We start from the raw sequence: 24350 nt of genomic DNA, 5'->3' as shown, positions 1-24350 counted from the left end.
CGGGGCGGAGCGCGAGATGTAAATCATGGCTCGTTTTTCAATACTTGAAGATGACAGCATGATAAGCGTGATCCCAATCGGTACGTCAACTACTTCTCCATTTCCTCCTTCAGGGAACGAGGGTTACATACGTAATCGAGACGTTGGTATGGATGATGGACGTCCATATGGTACATAATCATGGACTGTATTAATCTGTCATCTCACATACCTTAAAATGACTATGCGAGTCAATAGCATCTGGTTCTGAGGTAATAATTGTTTTTCGTACAAGTTGCATCACCAGTTTTAGTCTGTATAAGTTTAAGAATTTTTGCAGCGAAAAAAAACCCTTATAATTATGCTAATATAAAATAATTATTAATAAACAAAAACATTATATAAACTTACCTTAAAACAGTTGCATCCAGCTGCTTTGCCCCTTTGTCCTCTCAAAATGACGGTTTGGGAGCGAATTTAAACATCTCCAAGGCACGAAGCTCGTGAAACAACCCAGTTGGGCAGAAACAACCCAGCGTTGTGACCCAGCAGGTTTAATCCAACAACTGGAAAATTAAAACTACCCAAAGGTGTTTAAAATGTGATAAAATAACCCAACAAAATTACCCAACAGACTCAACCCAGCATTCTGGGTTAAAAAAACAATCCAGCATTTTTTAGAGTGTACTTTTTGTGTGCAAAGTTTCTTTATTATTTGATGTTTGGGCTCATGTGATTGATGCTTATATACCTATACAAAACTGATCTTTGATCTCTAAACTTTCACATAGTTATTAAACAAATTTTTGGAAACTGAGAAATTATTATTATTTTTTTGGTTTATTGTATGTAATTTGTGGTTTTTAGAGTTTATCAGGGAAAATAATAAAATTTTAAGTTATATCTGTCTGACGCCCGAACATAGTAACTAAAATATGCATACAAGTTAACTGTGGTTCAAATTTCATACCTTGGTGTCACCATCGTTACATTGTGTTAAAAACTGTGGTCAGATGTCATTTCACAAGGACAGATGACTATAGCTGTGGCCAATTATATTTTGCTGAAATGTTTTTCATCGGGGACGTTCAATGAGTGTCAAGTTAAAACATGCAAGAGTAAAATATGTAAATATCTTAATGTGAAATCTAACAGTCATTATTCAATTCAATAAATATTGCTAAATATACATACATTTGATTCATTCCAAAAGGCAAAAAAAAAAAAAAAAACTGCATACAGAATCTCACATTGGTTATGTACCACACACAGCACAATAAATATTTCAGGGGTTTCTCAAAACCATCTTTATTCTCCTATTCACCTTAGGTGCAAATATCATCACTGTCATCATCGTCTTTTGCCAAATCCAGGATTATTTTTCTAGTGAAATGTCTCTTCCAGGATGTCAAAATCATCATGATTCAAACTTGATTTTAATTCAAGGCTCCACTGTCACACAGTAGGCCTGTGCAATACATTGATTTTGGTAAAAAATAAAAATAAAAATAAAAAGACATTGAAGAGAAAGTGAAATACATTTGCTTGTAATGTTGTATTATGAATTCACTTTCAAAGTTCACTTATTAATGCAACCAGCATACTGTGGACGTGATCAGGTAAATGTTACCTGAGACACAGAAACAGAAGTACATGTACTGCGATTGTTTCTCGGGGTCTATTTCTTTCAGTTTAGCGTGGTGAGATCTGGTCAGTTTCTTTGACTATGGGCTTTAGGTTTCATTCCGAAACCCACTGAGAATCGCTTTTTGTGATTGCTGTGCTGGATTTGTTATGATTATTAGTTACAAGTATTTATTAGTTGTCATTAACACGGTTAACCAATGAATTTAGAATGATAAAACGCACAATTAGGAGACATGACCAGTGAACCAGGATTGTTAAAAAACAGGACTTGGTGTTCCTGTTTGAGAATGGTGAAAGATTTTTGAGAAAAGACAGTCTTTTGTTTTCTTGTGTTTAAAACTGGAAAATGTTCATTTTGTGCATATAACACGTAAAAAATATCTGCAGTCTGAAAAAATACAGTCTTTCCTTTACACCATAAATATCTTTATTTTTGTAGTGCTTTGTGTTTTTTATTTATTTATTTTTTATTTAATTGCGCACTCCCAGGCTGTCTGTGTATGCGTGTGCTGATCTGTAGCCAGGGTCCAAAATTAACACTCACAAAGTGCCGGCAAGAAATTGTAAGAAATAAATTCTGAATTTCATGTGTGAGTGATTAAAATACATATAAACTATTAAAATCTACTAAAGAATCACAAATTGTGTGACTTTTATGCAACAAAAATAGATTTAAGAAAAGCTGTAAATGAATTATTATTATTTTTTTATTTTTTTTTAAATACGCTTTTAGTTTGGGCATGTTCCTATAAGACGTTCTGTCAAGTTTGTCTGCTTAAGCAAATGCAACCAAGTTGGTGTGGAGCTGAGTGAAGAGTCAGCTGACCCATCACTGGCAAGTGTGGTGTATAAGTTAATTTTGGACCCTGGCAGTGGCCTTTACTTCCCTCTACATCTTTATATAACACTCTCTGCGGACACATTGATTGTCTGTGCAATGACTTTGAGTCTGTTTAATATCTATGTTGGCGTGTACGTTTGTATGTGTAATCCAAAACATGTAAAACCATTGGAGCAATTATACTGGAGCACTGATTGAACATGTGGTGCATTTTAAGGTGCGATTCTGAATTCATGTCCATTTTTCAACAGCAAAAAAACTAAAACAATTCTGGCGGTTCCTGATAATCAGTAGAGGTATGTGAGATAAAAAAAAAACATTTGCAGCACACAGGGATGTCTCTAGAAAGATTAAAAACACTACAGTAAAACAAGAAAACCAGGACAGAAACAGCTGAAACAACATCACAGACACATCCAAAAGCATCCCTGAACATTGAAGGGTTGACCACTGACCTCAGCGTTGTGTGTATTTACGTGTGTCAATCACCCAGACAATTCAGAGTATAACTGACAGCAGTCCTGGAGGTATAAATCGGCAAACTCATAGCACCAACTAGTTCAAGCAGAAGCATTGCCTTGGTTTATCATGTGACTGCTATAGAAGAAAAGAAAAATTCAACTGAACAGAGTTCCATCCCAGCGGTTTAATGGATCTAACAATGGCTGGGTACAAATATAACCTCGAGTTCCTCTAAGCAGCTCAACACAAGTCCAAACAGAGTATGATTTACAGGGAAGTTTTTGGCACCTTAATAGAGGCATTATGAACTAATGTTAGTGGCTAATGTGTGTTTCTGCTGACTTAACAGTCAAAAATATTTTTCCTCCTTACTACAGTTTATAGAGGTCAACATTTGAGATCATCAAAAAAAACAAAAAAAAAAACTTTAATGTACAACGTATAACTGAAATTTACTCTTTCTGTGAACTCTAAGGTATCATGAAGGTCTGATTGCCCAGTAAGCTTTTAGGTGTACTGACAAAAAAAAAAAAAAAAAAAAACCTTTTTACAGGATTTTGTAACCACCATTAAAACCGATACCACTTGCGATTAAGACATTTTTTGTTTACCTTTGCCACTTTTTTTCAGAGAACAGTTATAATTCCAAAACCGTGTTTCCACCGCAGGAACTTTCTCCAGGAACTAAGGACTTTGGGGTGGTACTCTGCGTGTTTCGACCACAGGGACCAGGGTCTAAATGAAGTTCCGGGTAAAAATTTCCCTTTCAGAAAGTCCCTGCTTTCTAGGTAGTACTTTCTCAAAGTTCAGGAACTTTCGGGGTGGAACTTGGGCGCTGAACATGCAGATTGTCTGATTGTTTCAACCACCATTTTTAAAGGCCTGTTGTGGTGCGTGCAGTAAGAGTTGTTTGCTATTCCAATCAACAATGGAGTTTAACAAATACGACCAATGGACCGACGACGAGGTTCAGGCTTTATTAAGCTTATATGTGGAGGACTAAATCCAGCAGGAACTGAAAAGTCGTGCACAGTCCTATGTCACCGGACTAATTTGCCTAATCTTCACAGTACTTTAGACCGCGATGGAAACGCAGACAGCAACAGGTCTGGGGGAAAAAAAGTTCCTGGGACAAATTGTTCCAGATAATTTTGGTGGAAACGCAGCTCTAGTAAGCTGCTTTGTTGTCTATTGCCTACATATGCTTCTTTCAAAGGAAGCATCACAAATGAAATGAAACCTGATAAGTGATATAGTATTTGTATGGCACACAAAACATCTGGCTATGTAGGACACTCCAAATCTCAAGGGGGAAAGGTGGAAACTCACAATTGATCCAATAGAGTTAGCATGTTGCTAAGCTATGCGATACTTAGATACATAATGCACACACATATTGGGTGAAAAATTATATTGCTAATTAGCTTGACGTGTTTGATCTATATACTTTTTGGTATTGAATTATTTTTTCTCTCTGAAAGATTTCTCTCATCAACTTGTCCCCCACTGAGCTTGTCACAGTGCATTCTGGGATTTTCTTTAATCAGAAACATTACATGCAATGCTGCCTTAGAATTTGACCAAAAAATTACATCTTAGAAGGCAGTACCATTGTCTCCTGACCACATTACCATTTTATTGCTCCGAGGGTGCTCTTTGGAATTCTCAGTGGTTTCTACAACTTTCTCGTAAAAAAAATTTTTAGACACAAATTATTGATAATGTAAGAGTACAGAGCTATAAAATAAATGTGGATAGCAGCAGATCATTAGGTCTTGATAGAATTTGATGAGAGTTTGTACTGAAATTGACTGACTTTGAATGAAATTGTTATTGAGGCAGCAAATATGTAATGTTACTGTGGTCTTCCTCTCAAGAGCAGCAGGAAAATTTAAGTTACCAAATGTCTTTATTCGCTCACCATTTAGTGATCTTTTCTAGGGCAAACTATTGAAATATTAAATAGACCTCAGTCATGATTTTTCTTTTGTACAGTCTCAATGTAGGGAAATGTTGCCTAGGTAGGCAGCTCATTGAGTTTTGGAACAGAACTATTACCAACCTATGTCTTAATGAGAGCATGAAAAGACCTTTCAACCAACAGATAAGGGAAGTGAAAGGAAAAAAGGTATTGCTATGCCCCTTTGCAGTGTGGCGCTATTTGTCTTTTTTTTCTTGACGTGACATGAAACCCATGTCATGAAACCCGTGACATGAAACCCACTTAAATGGCATCAAAGACTATGATCAGAAATAAAACAATTTATAATTGAAAAAAAAAAAAAAATCGAGTAACAAAGTTTTTTTTTTTTTCAAACAAAGAGTGAAAGAAAACAAACTGTAACGCTATTCACATGTACCCGCTTTGTAAAAGGAATGGTTCCATTCAAATTAGGCCAGAGAGCTACTCCTAAAACTATGGAATGAAATGATGCTCAGTAGTGACCAGGAAAAGGAACAGTGTTCATGTGACCAGGAACAGGGACACAGAGTTAGAGGGGAGGTCGGATTTGTGGAGGTTGGTGTTGGTGGGAGCAGCTTGGCCTGATTGGTTGGCCATCAGTCTTCGAACACTTCCAGGAAGAGGGGCGGAAAGAGCTCTGTGGGACATTCCACCTTCATGTGCAGGAAACGGCTGGCATGGCAGGCACCAATCATGCGCAGGTCTGTCACCTTCATCAGCAGCTTGGGCCAGAAGTGAGCCACCTTGTGCTTACGGTAGTTGATGTAATGTTCAAAGGCCAAGAGGAACTCCTCCTGACAACGCTCTATCCGTTCTACGCTTGTTAAACCTGGACGATCTGCCGATGAAACAGAGGAGAAGAGATGATGGGCGGTTCCAGTTTAATTTTAAAACAAATTCACTTTAAATAAAAAAGCAGGCCTTAAAGGTTAAACATGATTTTATAAAACTTATTTCTATTCTAGTTTGAGTCATTTAACATCCTGATGAAAAGTGGGTGTAAACACCAGCCTGTTGAAGTGTGTCTGTTCATAGCGTATTTGAAAAACAAAACAAACCAAAAAACACTTAAGACATCTCTCCAAATAACTTTATGTTGCAGGGAAGAAAGTCTTACAGGTTTAGTGTGACATGAGGGTAAGTAAATGATGACAATGCCACAAACATGCCAACACAATTTAAATAAGAACTGTGCAGCGCTACATTTACAAGGTATAACAGGTACATAGGTGCCATCAGTGTGCTAGAAATTACACACTTTAAACAAAAAAGAAAATTCCATGCCGAATTAGAAGGGACTATTGCAGTCTAGCTGTTATTGTTTTTCTGCATGACCAATAACATCTGATGGGTTACAGTGCTGGAAACATTTTATGTGTTAAAGCAGAAAAATTATAAAGAAAAAAGAAAATCATCTCCTTTGTTCTCTCACTAAAACCAAATCAGAAAGACCTTTAGGACACTAGTTAAAGTCCAGTTAATTATCAAAAAATTGCTTTAAGCCACTGATTGGTTAGGCCAGCTGCAACACTGGACAATCTGTTTAAATCTGCAGGAATCGATAACAAATCCATATAGGAGTGGACGTGGGCATTGAAGACTTTACCTATTAAATGTGACATTCTCAGTTAAAGTGTAATCCCATTTTAATAGCGTTATTAAGTAGTTTCTCCTCAGTGGCCTGTGTAATCCTGGGTAATCGGCACTCAGGAAGACTCGCTGCAGCTGGCCTTATAGCTTTTAAATGTACCCCTGGTGGAAGTCACGAGTCATATTCACAACTACTGTAACTACTGTAACATTAATCAATCATGAAGGAAAACAAAGACTCTTCTTTATGAGGTTCACAAGAACTAGTAGTTTATAAGCTTTTTTCATTGTTAAAAATTATAATTTGATTCATAGTACATCCTTCTTTATTACAGCACTGACATGTATGCCCCCAAAAACAGTCAAAAGCACTCGAGTATGCAGTTGCTTGTCACCAGTTTTTAAAATACCTAAGCCATGAAAGAATAAAGGCTTTTTATATTTTTCTAAAACAATTTACTCGAGTGCCTTGGACTGTGTTTGTTTTTTTATGAGCTGAACCATCCCTACACCCAAAGAGCACCGGGATACTGAATTTACACTCCGCGCAGCACTTTTTGCATTCCTTGTTTTTATGTTCATAAAAAAGAGTTGTTGCACAAAGAGGAGATTTTGTGCAATATTTGCAATATTTTAGTTTTTTTTTTTGTGTGTGTACACATTTGACCACAATGTGATGGATAAGAACAAGAATGAATTCATTTGATTAAATTTGAGAAATAAAGATGGCACTAACCGGAGGAAAGCAAAATCACGGCTTGGAGCAACGCCACCTCAGAATCATCGAGGTTGAAGGAGGACAGCGAGACACCCAGATCAAAAATGGCATCTGAGACCACACCCAGACCCCCGTTCTTGAGCTGGCCCCGTGTGACAGCCATCTCCCCATTCAGCGTTAGAGTCTCGCTCTCGGGATCATAGCGCACCGCCGCTCGCAGAGACATGATCTCCATACAGCAACCCTTCAGCAAAATGATCTGGTCCTCACATGGCAGCTGAACAATTACACAATAATCACAGTCATAATATGTATTATTGTGTATCCAAACACGTGTCACTGTCAAGCTTTAAAATGGATTCATTTGATCACATGATTAATGATCTCATCATTAAATTATTTACCTCATTTTGATGCATTTTCTGCTTTGATTTTTGTACAGAAGGCCTATAAAAATTTACATCGACCAACCATTTGGTTGGATGTAAGCTAGGTTTTGATACTGTAATTTCCTGAGTTCAATCCAAAAAGTTCTCACTCCCAACTCATCACATATGGACACTTGGCCAGGAGGCCTTGGCATCACTTTTTTTAATGAACAGGGAGGGTACCCCTTTAGCATTTTTCAAAATGCAAGGTACTCTATTGCTTTCAATAAAAAATCTTTGGCAACATACACAGATACTATTGGCATGGGAATTTTATCGTCATGATACAATTATGTATTTGTGTATAATATTTTTATATAGAAATTTTATTTACATTACACTATTTATACATTTTTTAACATGTAACCCAATCCTTAAACCTAGCCATTTGTATATTATATAATATAAAACACAGGCTATAACAGCCAGATACAACTACAGTCACAATTTATTTAAAAAGTACAAATATTCCAAGTATTCTAAGGTCAAACAATTTGTTTGAGGAACAGACCCAAAAGCGATCACTGTCTCGTGTCTCCATCCTCCATCCAAGCTTAAATCCTCTGAACACATTTAAAAATTGACGCCAGAATAAGCGTTACGTAGGTTTTGATTGTGAAATGGCATTGGCTCTCGTATGCCTCGTGACCGACTGCATCATGCTAACATTTGGGTGTATATTTTGAATGACATATGACTGTGTGAGTTCATAGAGTGGGAACAGTTTAAGAAATTAAAACCTTCAGGTTCCACTCTGTTCTTCACATAAATATTTCATATGGCCTCAGAGGACTTGAAATACGACAAGTTGTCTGTTATAATTTTATACTGTTTTCTGCAATAAATACCTATGACTGCACTTTTATTTGCCTGTTATGTGTTTTATATTTTTTTAGAAGTGGTTAGGTTTAAGGTAGGGGAGGGACTAGGTGCTCCAAAATATCTAGGAAATTATAAATTACGCTAAAGAGGTATCCTGTGTGTTAAAAAGTGACGCTAAGGGGTCCTGGCCAAGCATCCATATGTTACAGGTTAGGAGTGAGAATGTGTTTTTTGATGCAATGTACAACAGGTTTCTTACCTCGCAGAACATGGGCAGCTTTTTGGCAAAATCTACGACACGAGTAATTGCGGGGGTGATAATTTTTGTAAACTGACTGAAGGCTTCTATGTCCACTTTGCTCCCTTCTGGTGCGTTGACGATGGGTGCCGAACCGATGTCCTCCGGCTGAAACGAGAGGAAGGGGAGAGGTAGTGTGCTCAGTAACACGGGTACTTATAGGAAATGGACATTCACAGAGACAAAGGTATGACACAGCAAATCCTCATTCCCCTCTAAAGCACAAAGAAGGCCAGAGTTACAGCAAGACATTTCACCGAAACAAGAGTGGAGCCCAGTTATTAAGAGGGAAAAGAGGAAAGATGAGAAACTTAAACTATCAGAGCAGAGAAGCGTCTTTGATAGCTCCTTCTGCTGGGGAGCTCATTGACTAGGGTTATCCACTGATATTTGGATTTTTTTTTATTATTAAATTTTTACGATTTGTAACCTTCTGACCAGAAAATTGTGATGTGAAAGACAGAGCAAAAAAAAAAAAAAAAAAAAAAGCCAGACTGAGGGTAAAAAAAGATTAGGAGCTGAGTACAGCGCCAAACCAGCCTGATGTTCACTTTTGATATTAGGCAATTATTCAGCTTTCCTCTTCTGTGTACACCTTTATTCTGACACAGTGAGCAGAGAGCTATATAAACACTCCAAACAAATGCCTCAAGTATTCAGCATGTCAATTTATCCGCAAAAAAACAAACAAACAAAACGTGACAGAAATGGAAGCAGCTGAGAAATTGAGAGAGCGTTCTTTCGGACAAAAACATAAATAAATGTGTTTGCTCTACTGGTTCTTACCTTTGCTTCCTTCACCCCCACTGCACTCTGGTCAGAAGTACAGAATAAATTACATGTTATTTCATTAAGTAGCATTGCTTCCTCGACCTGTTGGGCAATCAACAGGGATCGTGAAGTTTCAATGAAGAACCCGAGTCAAGTCAACTAAAAAGAACAAGTTTAAACTGGACAGGTGAGAGTGCAGACAGAAAATGACAGTGAGAAAGTGAGTTGAGTTTGCGTGGGGTTTCCATGGATTTTGAGGCTTTAAAATCATCATTTTATATAATTGTATAATACAATCTTCATATAACATTACATACAGAATAACTGCATACAGAAATTTTCAAAGTACAAAAACATTTAGTGCAATTTGGCCATAGTAAAACTTGAATAAAGTTTGAATACAAATTTTGCTGTTAATTTTATGTTCTACCTCACATTATATGAAAACTAGGACTGGGCGATTTATCTTACATTTTTTTGTTTATATTTTTTAGCCCGTTTTATGATACTTGCATGAAATCTGAAGTGGCTTAATAGTCTGTTCAAGCAGACAGTGGGCTTAAATCATAATTCATGAGCAGAATACATTTTTGTAAAAGTCGTCTGAAAAACCATTGCAACAATTTGCGTAAGAATGTTTTATGAACAATTTACATATAAATACATTTTTACTTTTAGTTCTTTCACTAAACATTTTATAGCAAAAATGGACCTCATTCATAAAACACAAGCAGAGTGAATTTCTATGTATCAATATTGGATTGGATTGGATTGCTCCTGTCTGCCGATCGATTGCTCCTGTCTGCCTCGCTGCCTGCTGTGAGTGTGTTTGTGTGCTTCGGTGCTGTAAGCTCCGTCTTAGCCTTATATTTCTTTGTTTTGAACCATCATTTTACTACCATTTCTAGTTGTTTATACTACTACATTTTACCCAACATCTCAGATTAACCTGACATCGCTAGCTTTTGTTATTAGTACTACTAGCACAAAACGCTAGTAATTCGCTAGCCTGTTAACGCGCCACCCGTGCGCTCAGCTATTTTTATTTATTTATTTTTCTCCCGCGCGTCCGCGCCTTTGAGTTCATAAAAGCTCAGGTGAGTAAGAATCAGTCAACAAACACGGTGAGTAATGTCTTGTCCTGTTATTGTCACTTGCACTTCATGTCACATGTTTAGTATAGCCTTCTCTGTCGACAATATAGGATTTATATGTGATAAATGTAAGGAGACAGTTAGGTTGACAGAGAAGATTTCAGAATTAGAAACACGCATCCAAACTTTAATTGAGGATAGTAAGAGTGCTAGTGCTTTAGATGTTTTGGATGCGCATAGAATAGTGAACACTTTACATGGCGTGGTTCCGGCTGAAGTAGAGCCCGTGCAGCCGGGCAAATGGGTGACAGTGAGGGATCGCTCTAGTCGCGGATCTAAAAACCACTCTTCCGTTCCGATTACCATAACAAATCGATTTGCCCCGCTCAGTGAAACACCCACTGAGAATGATTGTGCCCTAGTTATTGGCGATTCTATCACACGGAACGTGAAAATAGAGACACCAACCACCATAGTCACATGTTTGCCGGGAGCCAGAGCGCCTGACATCAAAGCAAATTTAAAAGTGCTGGCTAATGCTAATCGTAAATTCTCTAAGATCATTATTCATGTCGGCACTAATGATGTTCGACTCCGCCAGTCGGAGATCACCAAAATTAATATTAAAGAGGTGTGTGAACTTGCAAGTACGATGTCAAGGACTGTAATTTGCTCTGGCCCCCTTCCTGTTCGCAGGAGTGATGAGATAGTTAGTAGATTGTGTTCGCTTAACGGTTGGCTGTCTAGGTGGTGTCCGCTTAATAATATAGAATTCATAGACAATTGGAAAAGTTTTTGGGGCAAACCTGACCTGTTGAAAAGAGATGGTATTCATCCCTCCTGGGATGGTGCTGCTCTTCTCTCTAGTAATATGGCTCATAGTCTTAGAGCTCAAACATGACAATCTGGGGCTCAGGTCAGGAAGCAGACAGACTGGCTAAACCGACCGTCTGCTAGCGGCCTCGCGTCACCAAGGTCAGATAAATCCTATCACATAGAGCCTCTTTCACCTAGCTATCATCATATAGAGACTGTGTCTGTTCCCCGAATTTGGAAATCCAAAAAACGTTTAAACCCATCTAAGGTTAAAAATTTAATTGATGTTCAACAAATAAAAAACAGCTATATTACAGATGAGCAAATGCTAAAGCTTGGGTTGCTGAATATTCGATCGCTTACTTCAAAAGCACTCGTTGTTAACGATATGATTTCAGATAATAACCTAGATGTGCTGTGTTTGACAGAAACCTGGCTAAAACCAAACGATTACATTACTTTAAATGAATCAACCCCGCACGATTACTGTTATAAACATGAGCCTCGTCTGAAACGCAAAGGGGGTGGTGTTGCTGTAATTTATAGTAATAGTTTCAAAACCACTAAGAAATCAAGTTTTAAATATAATTCTTTTGAAGCATTGGTGCTTAATGTAAAAATATATAGTGTAAACGATAAATCACGTTTGAGATTTGTGTTGGCTACTGTATACAGGCCACCAGGGCACCATACTGACTTTATCAAAGAATTTGCGGACTTTCTATCAGAATTAATATTGACTGCAGATAAAGTACTAATTGTTGGTGATTTTAATATACACATCGATAATGAAAAAGATGCATTGGGGTTGGCATTTAAAGACATTGTAAATTCAATTGGAGTTAGACAACACGTGTCAGGACCTACTCATCGTCGTAATCATACTCTAGATCTAATATTATCACACGGAATAGATGTTGATGCCGTTGAAATTCTGCAGCAGAGCGATGACATCTCAGATCATTATCTAGTCTCGTGTAAACTTCATTTAGCCAAAGCTGCAAAGCCGACTCCGTGTTACAAATATGTTAGACCTATCACTTCTGCTACTAAAGATTGCTTTATTAATAATCTTCCTAATCAGTTTCATCATCTCAGCATCTCAGATAGCTTAGAAGAACTTGATATTACAACAGAAACGTTTAACTCTCTCTTTTCCAGCACTTTAGACACAGTTGCTCCGTTGCGCTTAAAGAAGATTAAAGAAAATAGTCCAACGCCGTGGTACAATGAGCACACTCGGGCCCTTAAGAGAGCAGCTAGAAAAATGGAGCGCAACTGGAAGAAAACAAAACTAGAGGTATTTCGCATTTCATGGAAGGAGAGCTCTATTGCTTACAGGGAGGCTTTAAACGCTGCTAGATCTGCTTATTTTTCAACCCTATTAGAAGAAAATAAACATAATCCTAGGTATTTATTTGAAACGGTGGCTAAACTAACGAAAAATAAAGCTTCAAGCCCAGAAGTTTCCAAGCAACACAGCAGTAATGACTTTATGAACTTCTTCAATTATAAGATTGATAATATCAGGGACAAAATTATAACTATGCAACCGTCTACTACAGTATCGCATCAGGCAGTGCATTGTAGTCTCCCTGAGGAAAAATTTGATTCATTCGTTGCTATAGGAGAGGAAGAATTTACTAAACTCATTAAATCATCTAAATCTACAACATGTATGTTAGACCCTATACCGACTAAGCTACTGAAAGAAATACTTCCAGAGGTCATAGATCCTCTTCTTAATATCATTAATTCGTCTTTGTCTCTAGGATACGTACCAAAAAACTTTAAGCTGGCTATGATTAAACCGCTTGTTAAAAAAACGCAACTTGATCCTACAGAATTAGTCAATTACAGGCCGATCTCGAATCTACCTTTTCTGTCAAAGATATTAGAAAAGGCAGTATCCTCACAACTGTGTTCCTTTCTTGAAAGAAATGATATCTGCGAGGATTTCCAGTCAGGATTTAGACCGTACCATAGTACCGAGACAGCTCTCGTTAGAGTCACAAATGATTTGCTCTTATCATCCGATCGTGGTTGTATCTCTCTATTAGTGTTACTCGATCTTAGTGCTGCATTTGACACCATTGACCACAACGTTCTTTTAAATAGATTAGAACATTATGTTGGCATTAGTGGAATTGCACTAGCATGGTTTAAATCATACTTATCTGACCGTTATCAGTTTGTAGCAGTAAATGATGAGATGTCTCATCGATCACAAGTTCAGTATGGCGTACCACAAGGCTCAGTACTAGGACCGTTGCTGTTCACTCTGTACATGCTACCCTTAGGAGATATCATTAGGAAACATGGCATTAGCTTTCACTGTTATGCCGATGATACTCAGCTCTATATTTCTTCAAAACCTAACGAAACTTATCAATTCACAAAATTAACGGAATGCATAGCGGATATAAAAAATTGGATGACTTGTAATTTCCTACTTCTAAATTCTGAAAAAACAGAGTTTCTAATTATTGGACAAAAAACTTCCTCACGTAATAATCTAGAATACTGTCTAACACTCGATGGCTGCTCTGTTAAGTCTTCGTCGTCGGTTAGGAACCTGGGTGTGCTCTTTGATACCAATCTTTCATTTGAAAGTCACGTGTCTAGTATCTGTAAAACTGCATTTTTCCATCTTAAAAATATATCTAAATTACGCCATATGCTCTCATTGACAAATGCGGAACAATTAGTTCATGCGTTCATGACCTCAAGGCTAGATTATTGTAATGCTCTACTGGGTGGTTGCCCTGCACGCTTAATAAACAAACTACAGCTGGTTCAAAACGCAGCAGCTCGAGTTCTTACCAGAACCAGGAAGTATGACCATATTAGCCCGGTTCTGTCAAAACTGCATTGGCTCCCTATTAAACATCGCATCAATTTTAAAATATTGCTGATCACTTACAAAGCACTAAATGGTTTAGCTCCGCAGTACTTGAGCGAGCTCTTAACGCATTATAGTCCGTCACGTCTATTGCGATCTCAAAATTCCGGCCAGTTGATAATACCTAGAATATCAAAATCGACTGCTGGCGGTAGATCCTTTTCCTATTTAGCACCAAAACTCTGGAACAGTCTTCCTACCATTGTCCGGGAAGCAGACACACTCTGTCAGTTCAAAGCCAGATTAAAGACACATCTCTTTGACCTAGCTTTCACATAATACATTATAGACTTCTATAATTTAATGTTAGGCTGCATAGATTAGGTCAGCCAGAACCGGGAACACTTCCCAAAAATCCTGATGTACTCGTTACATCATGAGAAGAATGGCATCTACGCTAATTTTAGTGTCTGTGTTTATCCCGAGGTTTTCCTGCAGCCTGCCGGATCCAGGCCGTATCCAGATCTGACGAAGGACCTTCGCCTGGACCGATGACAACGCAGTGCTGAAGTGCCAACTAGTCTCTCCCTATGGAGGATCCCACTACCACTCTACAGATAAGGCGTTGTCGGGAAAATCCGTTTCGCGTTCCTACCCCAAAGCAACAAAATAAAATAAAATTCTTTATCAAAATTTATAGGGAAAGACAAGTACTTTGTTTAGGCTTGGCTTGTAGGGAATTCCAAACCTGCATATATTCAAACGCACATAACTATAGAACCCATTCTAAATGCGCATGTGAACGCCATCAGTGTTTCTCACAGGTTCGCGTTTAAAGTCTGTGTAGAGGGAATGGTGTCGTCTTAGCGGCCCCTAATTTAATAACAAATGATCATTGCGACGGAAGCAAATAAATCAAAACTAACTTTAGATGGAAATAACTTAACTCTGCTGTAAAGCCGAAACAATCTCTGTTACCTTAAATTATACGCTTATCTCTGTAAAGCTGCTTTGAAACAATCTACATTGTTAAAAGCGCTATATAAATGAAGATGACTTGACTTGACTTGACAATATACTACATAATAAGCAGTAATATTTACTTAGATATCTTTTTGTTACTTCAAAGTATTTTTTACCTCAAAGAACATTTTTTGAGTAATGCTAACAAATCTCTGAATCAGAGTAATGAAACAAACAGAAATTAATTGACCTTGCCAACACTAATATATTTTTTCATACTGAAGTTTAAGTGACGTTTGTAATTTCCGCAACTCTAGTGACAGAAAATTCACATGCACGTCATCTTTAAATTTGTAATCTTAATGCTGTAACTTACAGAAATAAGAAACTAGTGGAATGACGTACTTTGAGGTAAGCGTAATTGCCAAATAGAAAGCGTCAAACATTTTAAGAAAGCAAGTAAACTTCCCATGGAAACCCACAGCAGTGTTAAAAGAGTCCTCAAACAGAGCTTCAATCGGTAGAGGACAGTTAGATTCAAGAGAAAAGAACAATTATGAAACCATTAGAAACTTGGTTAGAAAAAGATATATGAAGAAGAATATCAGAAAAGAAACAAACGTGAGAAAACAGTTTTGGGTTTAGCTTGAGAAAGAAGGACAAAGGTGTTCCATTAAAGTTAGTGCTGCTGCCTTTGTGGTAGAGATTCTCCTGCGTCCATCTAACACTCCCCACTCTACAAGGAGATACAAAAACATGGACATATTAACAATGGGAACAGCGGTGAGGAAGGGCTTGGGAATTGTGCGGGAAGGGTTCCCAAAGGGAAGGGGAATCTAAGGTTGTGGTAGGGTAAAAAAAAAAGAAAATAAAGAAAAATATAATCGCACCCAAACCAAACAAAAAACATCCTAAAACACAAGATACATCACTGTACATCACTGATGCAGTCATCAGGGAAGAGACCTCTCACCAGGAATTTACGCTTCTGTTTCCAGTGGTTGCCTTGAGCGTTTGTGGCCATATGCGCCTCTGTGACAACCCGGATCAGCTCCCACTCCTCCTGCGTGGGCTCCGGCCGGTCCCACACCGTCTTCTGCATCTCCTCGCGCCGCCGCCGTTCACGGTTCTCCTCGATCAACTTCCGCTTGGCTAGACGCTTACTGTCATCCAACACCACTGGAGGAACAACGAAATGTTTGCAAGACCTATGCACAATGTCTGTCTTTTTAACAATCAAACACAAAGCAACTTTTTGTCAATGTTGAGACAGCAAAAGTGCTTGTACTTACAGAATCATCAATTAACAGGGGCACAAGGCTATTCAAGTGTTTTTGACTTTAGAACACTCACAGTCTGTTGCCATGCCAACAGCAATGCATTTCTTGAAGCGACATTCTTGGCACTGGTTACGGGTGACTTTGTCAATGACGCACTTTCCCTCGTACTTGCAAGCGTATGTTGGGTTTAAGTTCTTCTGAATTGTGCGTCGAAAAAAACCCTTAAAAACAAGAATTCTTTTTTAATTGCCGAGCATGACCCTTCTTATGAATATCATAATGAAGTAGTGTAAACAGAGTGTGATGTGTATTGTACATTAATAAAATTTGTCATTAATGCACTGTGTGCTTTTCTAAGAGAACGGAACAGCTGAACTCAAATACATTTGAAACACTCACTTTGCAGCCCTCACAGGTAATGCAACGGTAATGGTAGCCAGTTGCTTTGTCCCCACACACAACACACAGCTCATCCTTGTCCAGGTAACTTGGTATGTACCCTATAAACAGTTACAAGTACAGTAATGTACACATTTTATTAAAATAAGCAAATGTAACATGGAAATCTCAGCATAAAAATAGATAAAACTGCTTGTGAAGTTATAAAACAGCACTAAAACTCAAGATACAGAACAAAACAATTTTACAAAAAACACACATTTTTAGTCTTTTAAGAGGTGGTGCATTCTGTCTTGCCATTTAACCACATTCATTAAGTTATCTTATCTTAAAAATCTTAAAAAATATATTTTAATCAAATAATTAATTTATAAAAAATAATTAATTGAGATATGTTAAGTTTTGTGGAAAAACTCAAGAAAGAAGAAATATAAGAGAAAATGTGAGCCATGTGATAAAGAATAGAAGGAAAAAGTATTAAAGGAAAAACTTATTTTATCAGAATGTTCTTATATTTAGACAAAAACCCAACAACAACACAAATAGGTTTTAAGACACACATACGTTCAGGCAGCTTGCTGCAGCTCAGGAATAAATATGTGATCAATAAGTCTTTTGATGAGGTCAGTGGCAGGACAGGAGCTCAAACCTTCTGTTCCTCTGTCTGTGTCCTTACAAATCAATACAACATACCCCAAACCTCCATCCAACCCTGAAGATCCATACATGACACAATGCCAAACTAGCTCCCTGAACATGTCTTAGAAAGAGGCACTTAAGTTCAGTTTACATCATAATGACAGCTTTTCCAATACTGGCACAAATGGAGGATATAATAGAAAAAATTATTGATATAAAAATACAAAAATAAATACAAAAATGACACTAACACATTTTGAATCAGTCCTCAAAAGTAAAAAAAAAAAAAAAAAAAAAAAAAAAAACACCACCACCAACAACACTATTTTAGTCATAAATCAAAATATTCTTAATCAGATCTCTTAAACACATAACTTTTTGGACTGAGATATTAGACTACTACACGTGTACACTGTTTATATGTTTGTAAACAGTCAACCACCTAAAAAAAAGAAAAAAAAGAAAAGACAAAACTTTGGTACCAAACAGCACACCTCTATGCTTCTTCTAGAGCTTGCGATACCTTTCCTGTGCGGCCCCTGCATCCACTGCATCTGAGAGAAGTCTGGCCTGCCGTCAGAGTAGTAGTCTGGTTGGTGGTAGTGACTGAGAGGCACCTCCATGGAGCATAACTCACTCTTGAACACAGGGTTGCCATTGAACGGGCACCCGTATGGTTGGCTGGGCGGCCAGGCCTGCTCCATGCTGGGAGGATGGTGGTGTAAAGGCTGTGGCTCACAGTGAGTGAAACCAGGCCCTTCTCCACCATACATGCAGTACTCACCTCCGGGCGGCACTGCATATCCCCCATTCATGCCGTGGGCTATGTCATACAGGTCTGACATGCAGAAATTCATTATGAAAATCTTCAAAGGCACAACCACACACACAAAAAAAATATTTAAAAAGCTTAAGTCAATGCAACAAAAAGGATACAGTTAATGCACTTCGATTGGCGGTCGCACTGACGTGCGTACAAATATCAGAGCTGACATGAAGTCATGAAGCATACTACGTGAAAAGTGTCTGTAGGACATCGGCTCTTATATGGAGAATCAACCCGCCCCACTTGCCCCTCACCCTGCCAAATTGGGTGAAAGATTTTGAGCACGCTCTCTTAATCTGACACCGGACAAATCCAAGAGGTTGAACAGCCGGAGCGACACATCCTCAGACAGGAAGACTGTCATACATGTCACGTATGTATGACGAACCGATAAGCAGATCAGATCATGTTAAATTTGCCATCAGACCAAGGGTTACTAAAATGGTAAGATTACAATCACAATCCCAAAAGTCAAAGTTTATTGATTTCAAATATGAGGCGGTTTATGCACTGATCTTAAGCTGTGATCAGTCATATTGATTGTTATTTGTCCTAATCCTAAATGAAGCTGTGCAGTGACACATGTGAGGGCTTCAGCCATGGGCGGCATTTACTTATGCATAACTTCATAGCAATAACCACATAATGAATAAAATGTGGACCTGTTTTGCCATCAGTCTGTCTGATAGTGTCCTATAGAAAAAAAATTAACAAATTGCTTCAGATGAGGTCTTTTGATTACAGAATTGACTGTTCAATAAATATTGTATCATGTAATTGCATTTGATAATTACATCTCCTAAATGTCAAATATATAATTTTAATTTACATTTTAATTAAAAAAAAGAACCATATATTATACTTATAAAAGTTTTAGTTAGTTAGTTAGTACTAAACTTAAAAATACAATTTTAAGTTATATACAAGTTAAAATCTATGGACATCATCTGTGGCTTTCTGTTTATTACCACAGAAGATAGAAGATCATTTATTTTGAAATGTGGTGAGTTATTAAGTATACTGGACTGGACCACTGTGCACTTGTCATTCAAGTGCATTTACATACATTCTTTATAATTTGAAAAATGAGGTTAACATATTCTGTTATAATTTTAACTGCAATACAAATGTAAACTTCTATATAACTTGAAATACATCCAAATTACATTAAGATGGAGTATAAAAAAGAAGTCTACAATACAATTTTTTTTTTCACTCTCCCAAGCTTCAATCGAGATACTGTAGCATCAGTATAAGTACTGCTGTCTCTATAATAGCTTCGGGAACACACAATAAAACAGTGCACAATATCAAATTAACTCTGAGGTGGAAACTGGGTTATGACGCTGAGAGTTAAGACAGCCAAAGTGACCAGCAGGTAACAGCTGTTTTTAGCAAAGGCTTCTGAGGCAAAGCCCCTCTACAACAGAGCCTGATACCAGTTTAACTTTTTGATGAGGTGACTGTCTCACATAAGCTTAATCTTTACAAGGATTTCATAAAGACTTTAACCGTAAAAAACAACATTCAGATACATTAGCAAACATCTGAACAATCTGGCGGTGCTTGAAAACAAAGCAGAACCTCCAAATTGGGTTGCGGAATATCATTATTTAGAAATATTTATATATTTTCAGTATGCGATTTATAATATAAGATATCTATACAAAATACATTGAGGAAAACAAGAAAACCTTTTTTTTTCAGGTTAGAAATCTTGAAAAGCACCAATGCTTTAATGAAATGCTTAATCGATACATTTTGTTTTTTAGACTAACAGGGCAGACGCAAATGGTTAAACTGCTCTTTGGTAATGGTTAAAAGCATTCCAGATTAGAGCCAGTGCCCTTTCACAGCCCTTTGCCACTTTGGGCATTTTCACCTAATTGCATATAATCATTATCCAATTGTAAAGGATTTTATGCCCAGTAATTAAAAATATCCATGACTGTACCAATACCTCGAAACACACACATACAGTTACTTTGGTCTGCAGTTGCAGATTATCATAACATGAAACAGGAAACTCATTCTAAAAAAGTTAATGAAAAAAAATTTATGAACTTACCAAGATTAACACTCCTAGATTCAAAGAAGTAAAGTACTCCCACAATCTTAACCATAGCCTCCTCAAAACATCAAAAACCTCAAAGATGATTGATCCATCATAGACCACTGGAGATCCTAAAAATACCCAGTAATCAAGAACATGAGAACTTGACTTGATATGTTTTTGAAAACACCTCCATAACCCTACCGGCACACTCTCTTGGTCTCAGCACACGGATCGTTGGCTTATGTAGGAAGTGTGTGTTCAGTTTGGCAGGTCTGCGTGATTATGCACCTACTAGCGAGTTTTCAACCAATTTATTCCCTCCTGGATCAATCTCTTGAGGTCCTGGGGTTCAAGGCTGGTCATGTACAGTTTTCAGATGGTAGCCCTCATAGCACTGGGGATAGGGCCTGGGTTGACATGGCTTCCTGAGCCAGATGTCCCCAGCGTTACCTGAGCAGTGAGCTTCGCTGAGGCCACCTTAAACACACAGCCAGGGTGACCTGAGGGAAAGAGCAAAACAATACCATCTCATCCCTAGAAAACTCCCCAACCTCACCAATGACTCTCAACAACACAAAGACAAAAGACCCACAGCGAGGGACTCATAATGACTCAATGTGATTTTCAAGAGAATCAAGCCCGCTGTACCTACAAGCTGTCACTGGCTAGCCTTGGCAAGAGGCCTTGATCAATACTATTAGTGATCTAGACATAACTGATCAATATGGTACTGATCTAGACATAATTTAGCCACTGCTTAGAGTAAATCAAGGGCACTGATCAATTAACTAATCATCTTAATTTCGTAATCTGCAGCAAATGAAGACCAGCGTCAGGTTAGGACTGCTGATAGAATATTTTCATTCAGCCTACTGGAAAAAGAAGACTGGAAATAAAAAATAAACAAACTACAAGAAAGTAACTTGTGTTGCCACATATTGCCAAAACCATAAGCTCTTTTCCGAATCCTAGTGAGCCGCCTTTCTAGACAGCATTTTAAGGGACAAAAAGCATATTTCCAACATCAAACCAGTTCCTAAACACATCAGACTGCAAAATGATGCTGCCTTATAAATTATCTTAATTTACGCTAAATCACCCAGAAGGCAATGTGACAAGCTAAACTTAGTAATTTCTCATTCATATAATTTCATTAATACTGTCAGGTGTGAATAAAAATATTTTAAGTTCCATGTAAATAAAAAATATATATTATTTTGCCATATATGTGTGTGTGTTGTGTCAATTCATGGTTACAAGTTGTACTGAGCACTCCAGCCTAGATTCACCCAGGACACTCAGAGCACTCCCAAACTGCAGGGGGCAACCATGCAACCAGAGTTGGTGGAACCAACTTCTAGGAAGTGCTCTTGGGACCATATTTACCTGCGCACCCAAAGGGAGTGCATGGCATTGAAATGTTTGGTAAGAGCTCAGTTGGCCCTCTCACCTGTTACTGAAAAAAGATACTATGACCACAGCTCCTGATCATCCAAAGACGCAACTGGTAGGACAGAATGTGATTGAATCTGTTTGAATGTGTTGAGTTCATGCTTCTATATGACTTTTGCTTGGTTGTAATGTGCAAGTAAAATTAAATAGTGAAGACTTTATTATGTGAATGTAGAACTTGACAGAAGTAACATTACTCTAAGCATGTGTATTGTTTAATTATTATAAAAGTTTAATTATGGGATTGGTATTTTAATTATTAACTATTAGAGATCCTAGGTTAATCTAAATGATTTTGTTTGGTTTGGTTTGAGGATTCAGTAACATTTATTATTACTTTGAGAAAGTGGTATTGAGATTTATTTGTAACTAATTCATGTTTTTTGTTTGTGTATCTTAACCTGTTAAGCTGCAACGCCACTTTTGAAAAATCCCCAGAAATGACATACCCAAACTTAAACAGATACAGTTCATGAACCCTTTGTACTAAAAGCACAAGTATGATCTCATTTGAAAGCTGACACCTGGCAGTTTATTGTAAATGTAGAATTAATTATTGTCATAATGAAAAAAATTGTTATAAATAGCTTCAAAGTTTTGTAAAGTTATTAGAAATTAATTTTTATGAAACATCCTCATGAAAATAAAATTGAAGTTGGCACTGGAGCAATCTAGAAATGCACTACAGCTAAAGCCACATGTCTAAACATTTTATATTTAAAATCTGAAGATAATAAGTCCAAAACTCTGTATTTAGTTAAATGTTTTTCAAGACCATGTCAATGACTTTATTTTGATTTGCTACTTTAAAATGCTACTGATGTTTATTGCCATCTTCTAAACATCAATTCAGTATATTGTCTCTATTGTTTTGTGGTGCAAACGAGCCCCATTCAGTCTCAGTCTCCCCCTGCACACATTCACACCTCTCCAGCCTGGTTATGGCTCGAAATATGCATTTCTTTTGTCTGCATTATAGTTACTAACGACTGGCTATTCACAAGCTATTCATAGGGTTTCAATCCCTAATTTCTTTTATCAAAGTTCTCACTTAACATTTAAAAACTGGATCAAATGCCCTGCTTGAATTTCAGTAAGCATATTTAGAAAAAAAACATAAAAGGATAACTGCTATATGTGGCAGGTGCACCTAGGGCTAGCTAGCATGTTAGCTTAGCACACCATCAATACACGACAATTTATGAGATTAAAACCATGTTTGTGCTCCAAACTTAATTTATAACGCAAGTCGAGTGTTTTAAATAATCTTCTGTGATATAATTTCGCTTCAGATAAAAAAATCAGACAGAAAATATATATATATATTTTATTCTGCACAATGATAAAGTCTATATCGATTAGCATTACATTATAAATATAATCTATTATTATGGAAATACCTGACATTACTCGAAGAACACAGGTAAACCAAATATCATTTCAATCATGTTTATTGTCTTCAAAACATGTTACAGCATCTCTGATAGCTTTGAATGTGTTCGAGACTTCCTGGAATGTCACATGATCATGCCTCTTCTTCATGTTCTATATATGGACTATTATTGTGCATGTAGCGCCCTCAGGCTGTTGGTATGGATTGAAAACACAATACATCACAGTATCCAGCACTCATAATGATTACATCGACGCATTTGGGCATAAATTCAATAAATATTATTCCTGTCTATAGAAATCTGATGAAAACCTATGAAAATATATCAATATTTCTCCAAATCTGCACATTTTTGAGCTAAAGCCCTGAGGGACGTTGTTTTGTGTATCGCTGTCATGACGACAGCACGGGAGTTTTTTATGAATGAAAGCGGTTGACGGTCATAATTCATATTAAAGGTATCGACTCATTTTTTCATTTCATAACTCCTGACACAAATTAAGACATAACTGTCACTATAAGTTTTTCAGAATACAATAGTGGTCAAATACTGAAACTTGAGTCTTATATCTTTTTAATGATGTATAGTTTGTCAATGTATAACATTAAATCTGATAGTAATTTTTAACTAAATAAAAAAAAAAACGCTTCAGTGCGCCGACGCACTGGTGAAGCTTAACAGGTTAAAGGTTATCAACCTATTCTGTTCCATCCCAATCTATCAAGCCATCTTTAAGAAATAAAAAATCAAAAAGTGAACAGATTTGAGTTGTCCTTTGCGTTCAGCAGAGATAAAGCAGTTTTTAAGTTTGGGCAGAGCTGTGGTCAGTCAGAAAACACACAAAACTTGACAGTTGATAACCAGCGTGGCAGTGAGAACAAGGATAAAAGGCCTGAAGTCAAGCTGTCAACACAAAGGAAGAATTGACTGGAAACTCTTCACCATGGCAAAGGAAACTCTTGGGAAAACAGTCAAGCAACTGAAGCAAGAGCGGACCTTAGCTAAATCTGCTTTCACCAAGCAAGCAAACTACCTGAGCAAAGCTGTAGATGGTATGATTAAGCATGAAC

General features: G+C 37.3%; 1 protein-coding gene across 16 annotated transcripts in view; it reads right to left on the bottom strand.

Moving 5' to 3' along the window:
- Nucleotides 1-1264: 1264 nt before the first annotated feature.
- thrb (thyroid hormone receptor beta) overlaps nt 1265-24350 on the bottom strand; it is a 498010-nt gene continuing 474924 nt past the window's right edge. For 6 of the 16 annotated variants that reach the window (XM_079878990.1, XM_079878987.1, XM_079878991.1 and 3 more), the window contains 7 exons: nt 16914-17014; nt 16588-16735; nt 16208-16413; nt 9535-9621; nt 8710-8856; nt 7219-7477; nt 1265-5730 (listed from right to left, as the gene is read on the bottom strand). In XM_079878990.1, the coding sequence (XP_079735116.1) occupies nt 5489-5730; nt 7219-7477; nt 8710-8856; nt 9535-9621; nt 16208-16413; nt 16588-16735; nt 16914-17014 (1190 nt within the window). In that variant the 3' untranslated portion in view covers nt 1265-5488. Of the gene's footprint in view, nt 5731-7218; nt 7478-8709; nt 8857-9534; nt 9622-16207; nt 16414-16587; nt 16736-16913; nt 17015-18075; nt 19166-20446; nt 21091-24350 lie in introns of those variants that run through there. The other 10 variants (XM_079878979.1, XM_079878980.1, XM_079878982.1 and 7 more) reach the window with 8 other exon arrangements.

Source organism: Squalius cephalus, assembly GCF_949319135.1.
Source record: "Squalius cephalus genome assembly, chromosome: 8".
NCBI lineage: Eukaryota > Metazoa > Chordata > Actinopteri > Cypriniformes > Leuciscidae > Squalius > Squalius cephalus.
This window is presented reverse-complemented; position numbering and strand designations above follow the sequence as displayed.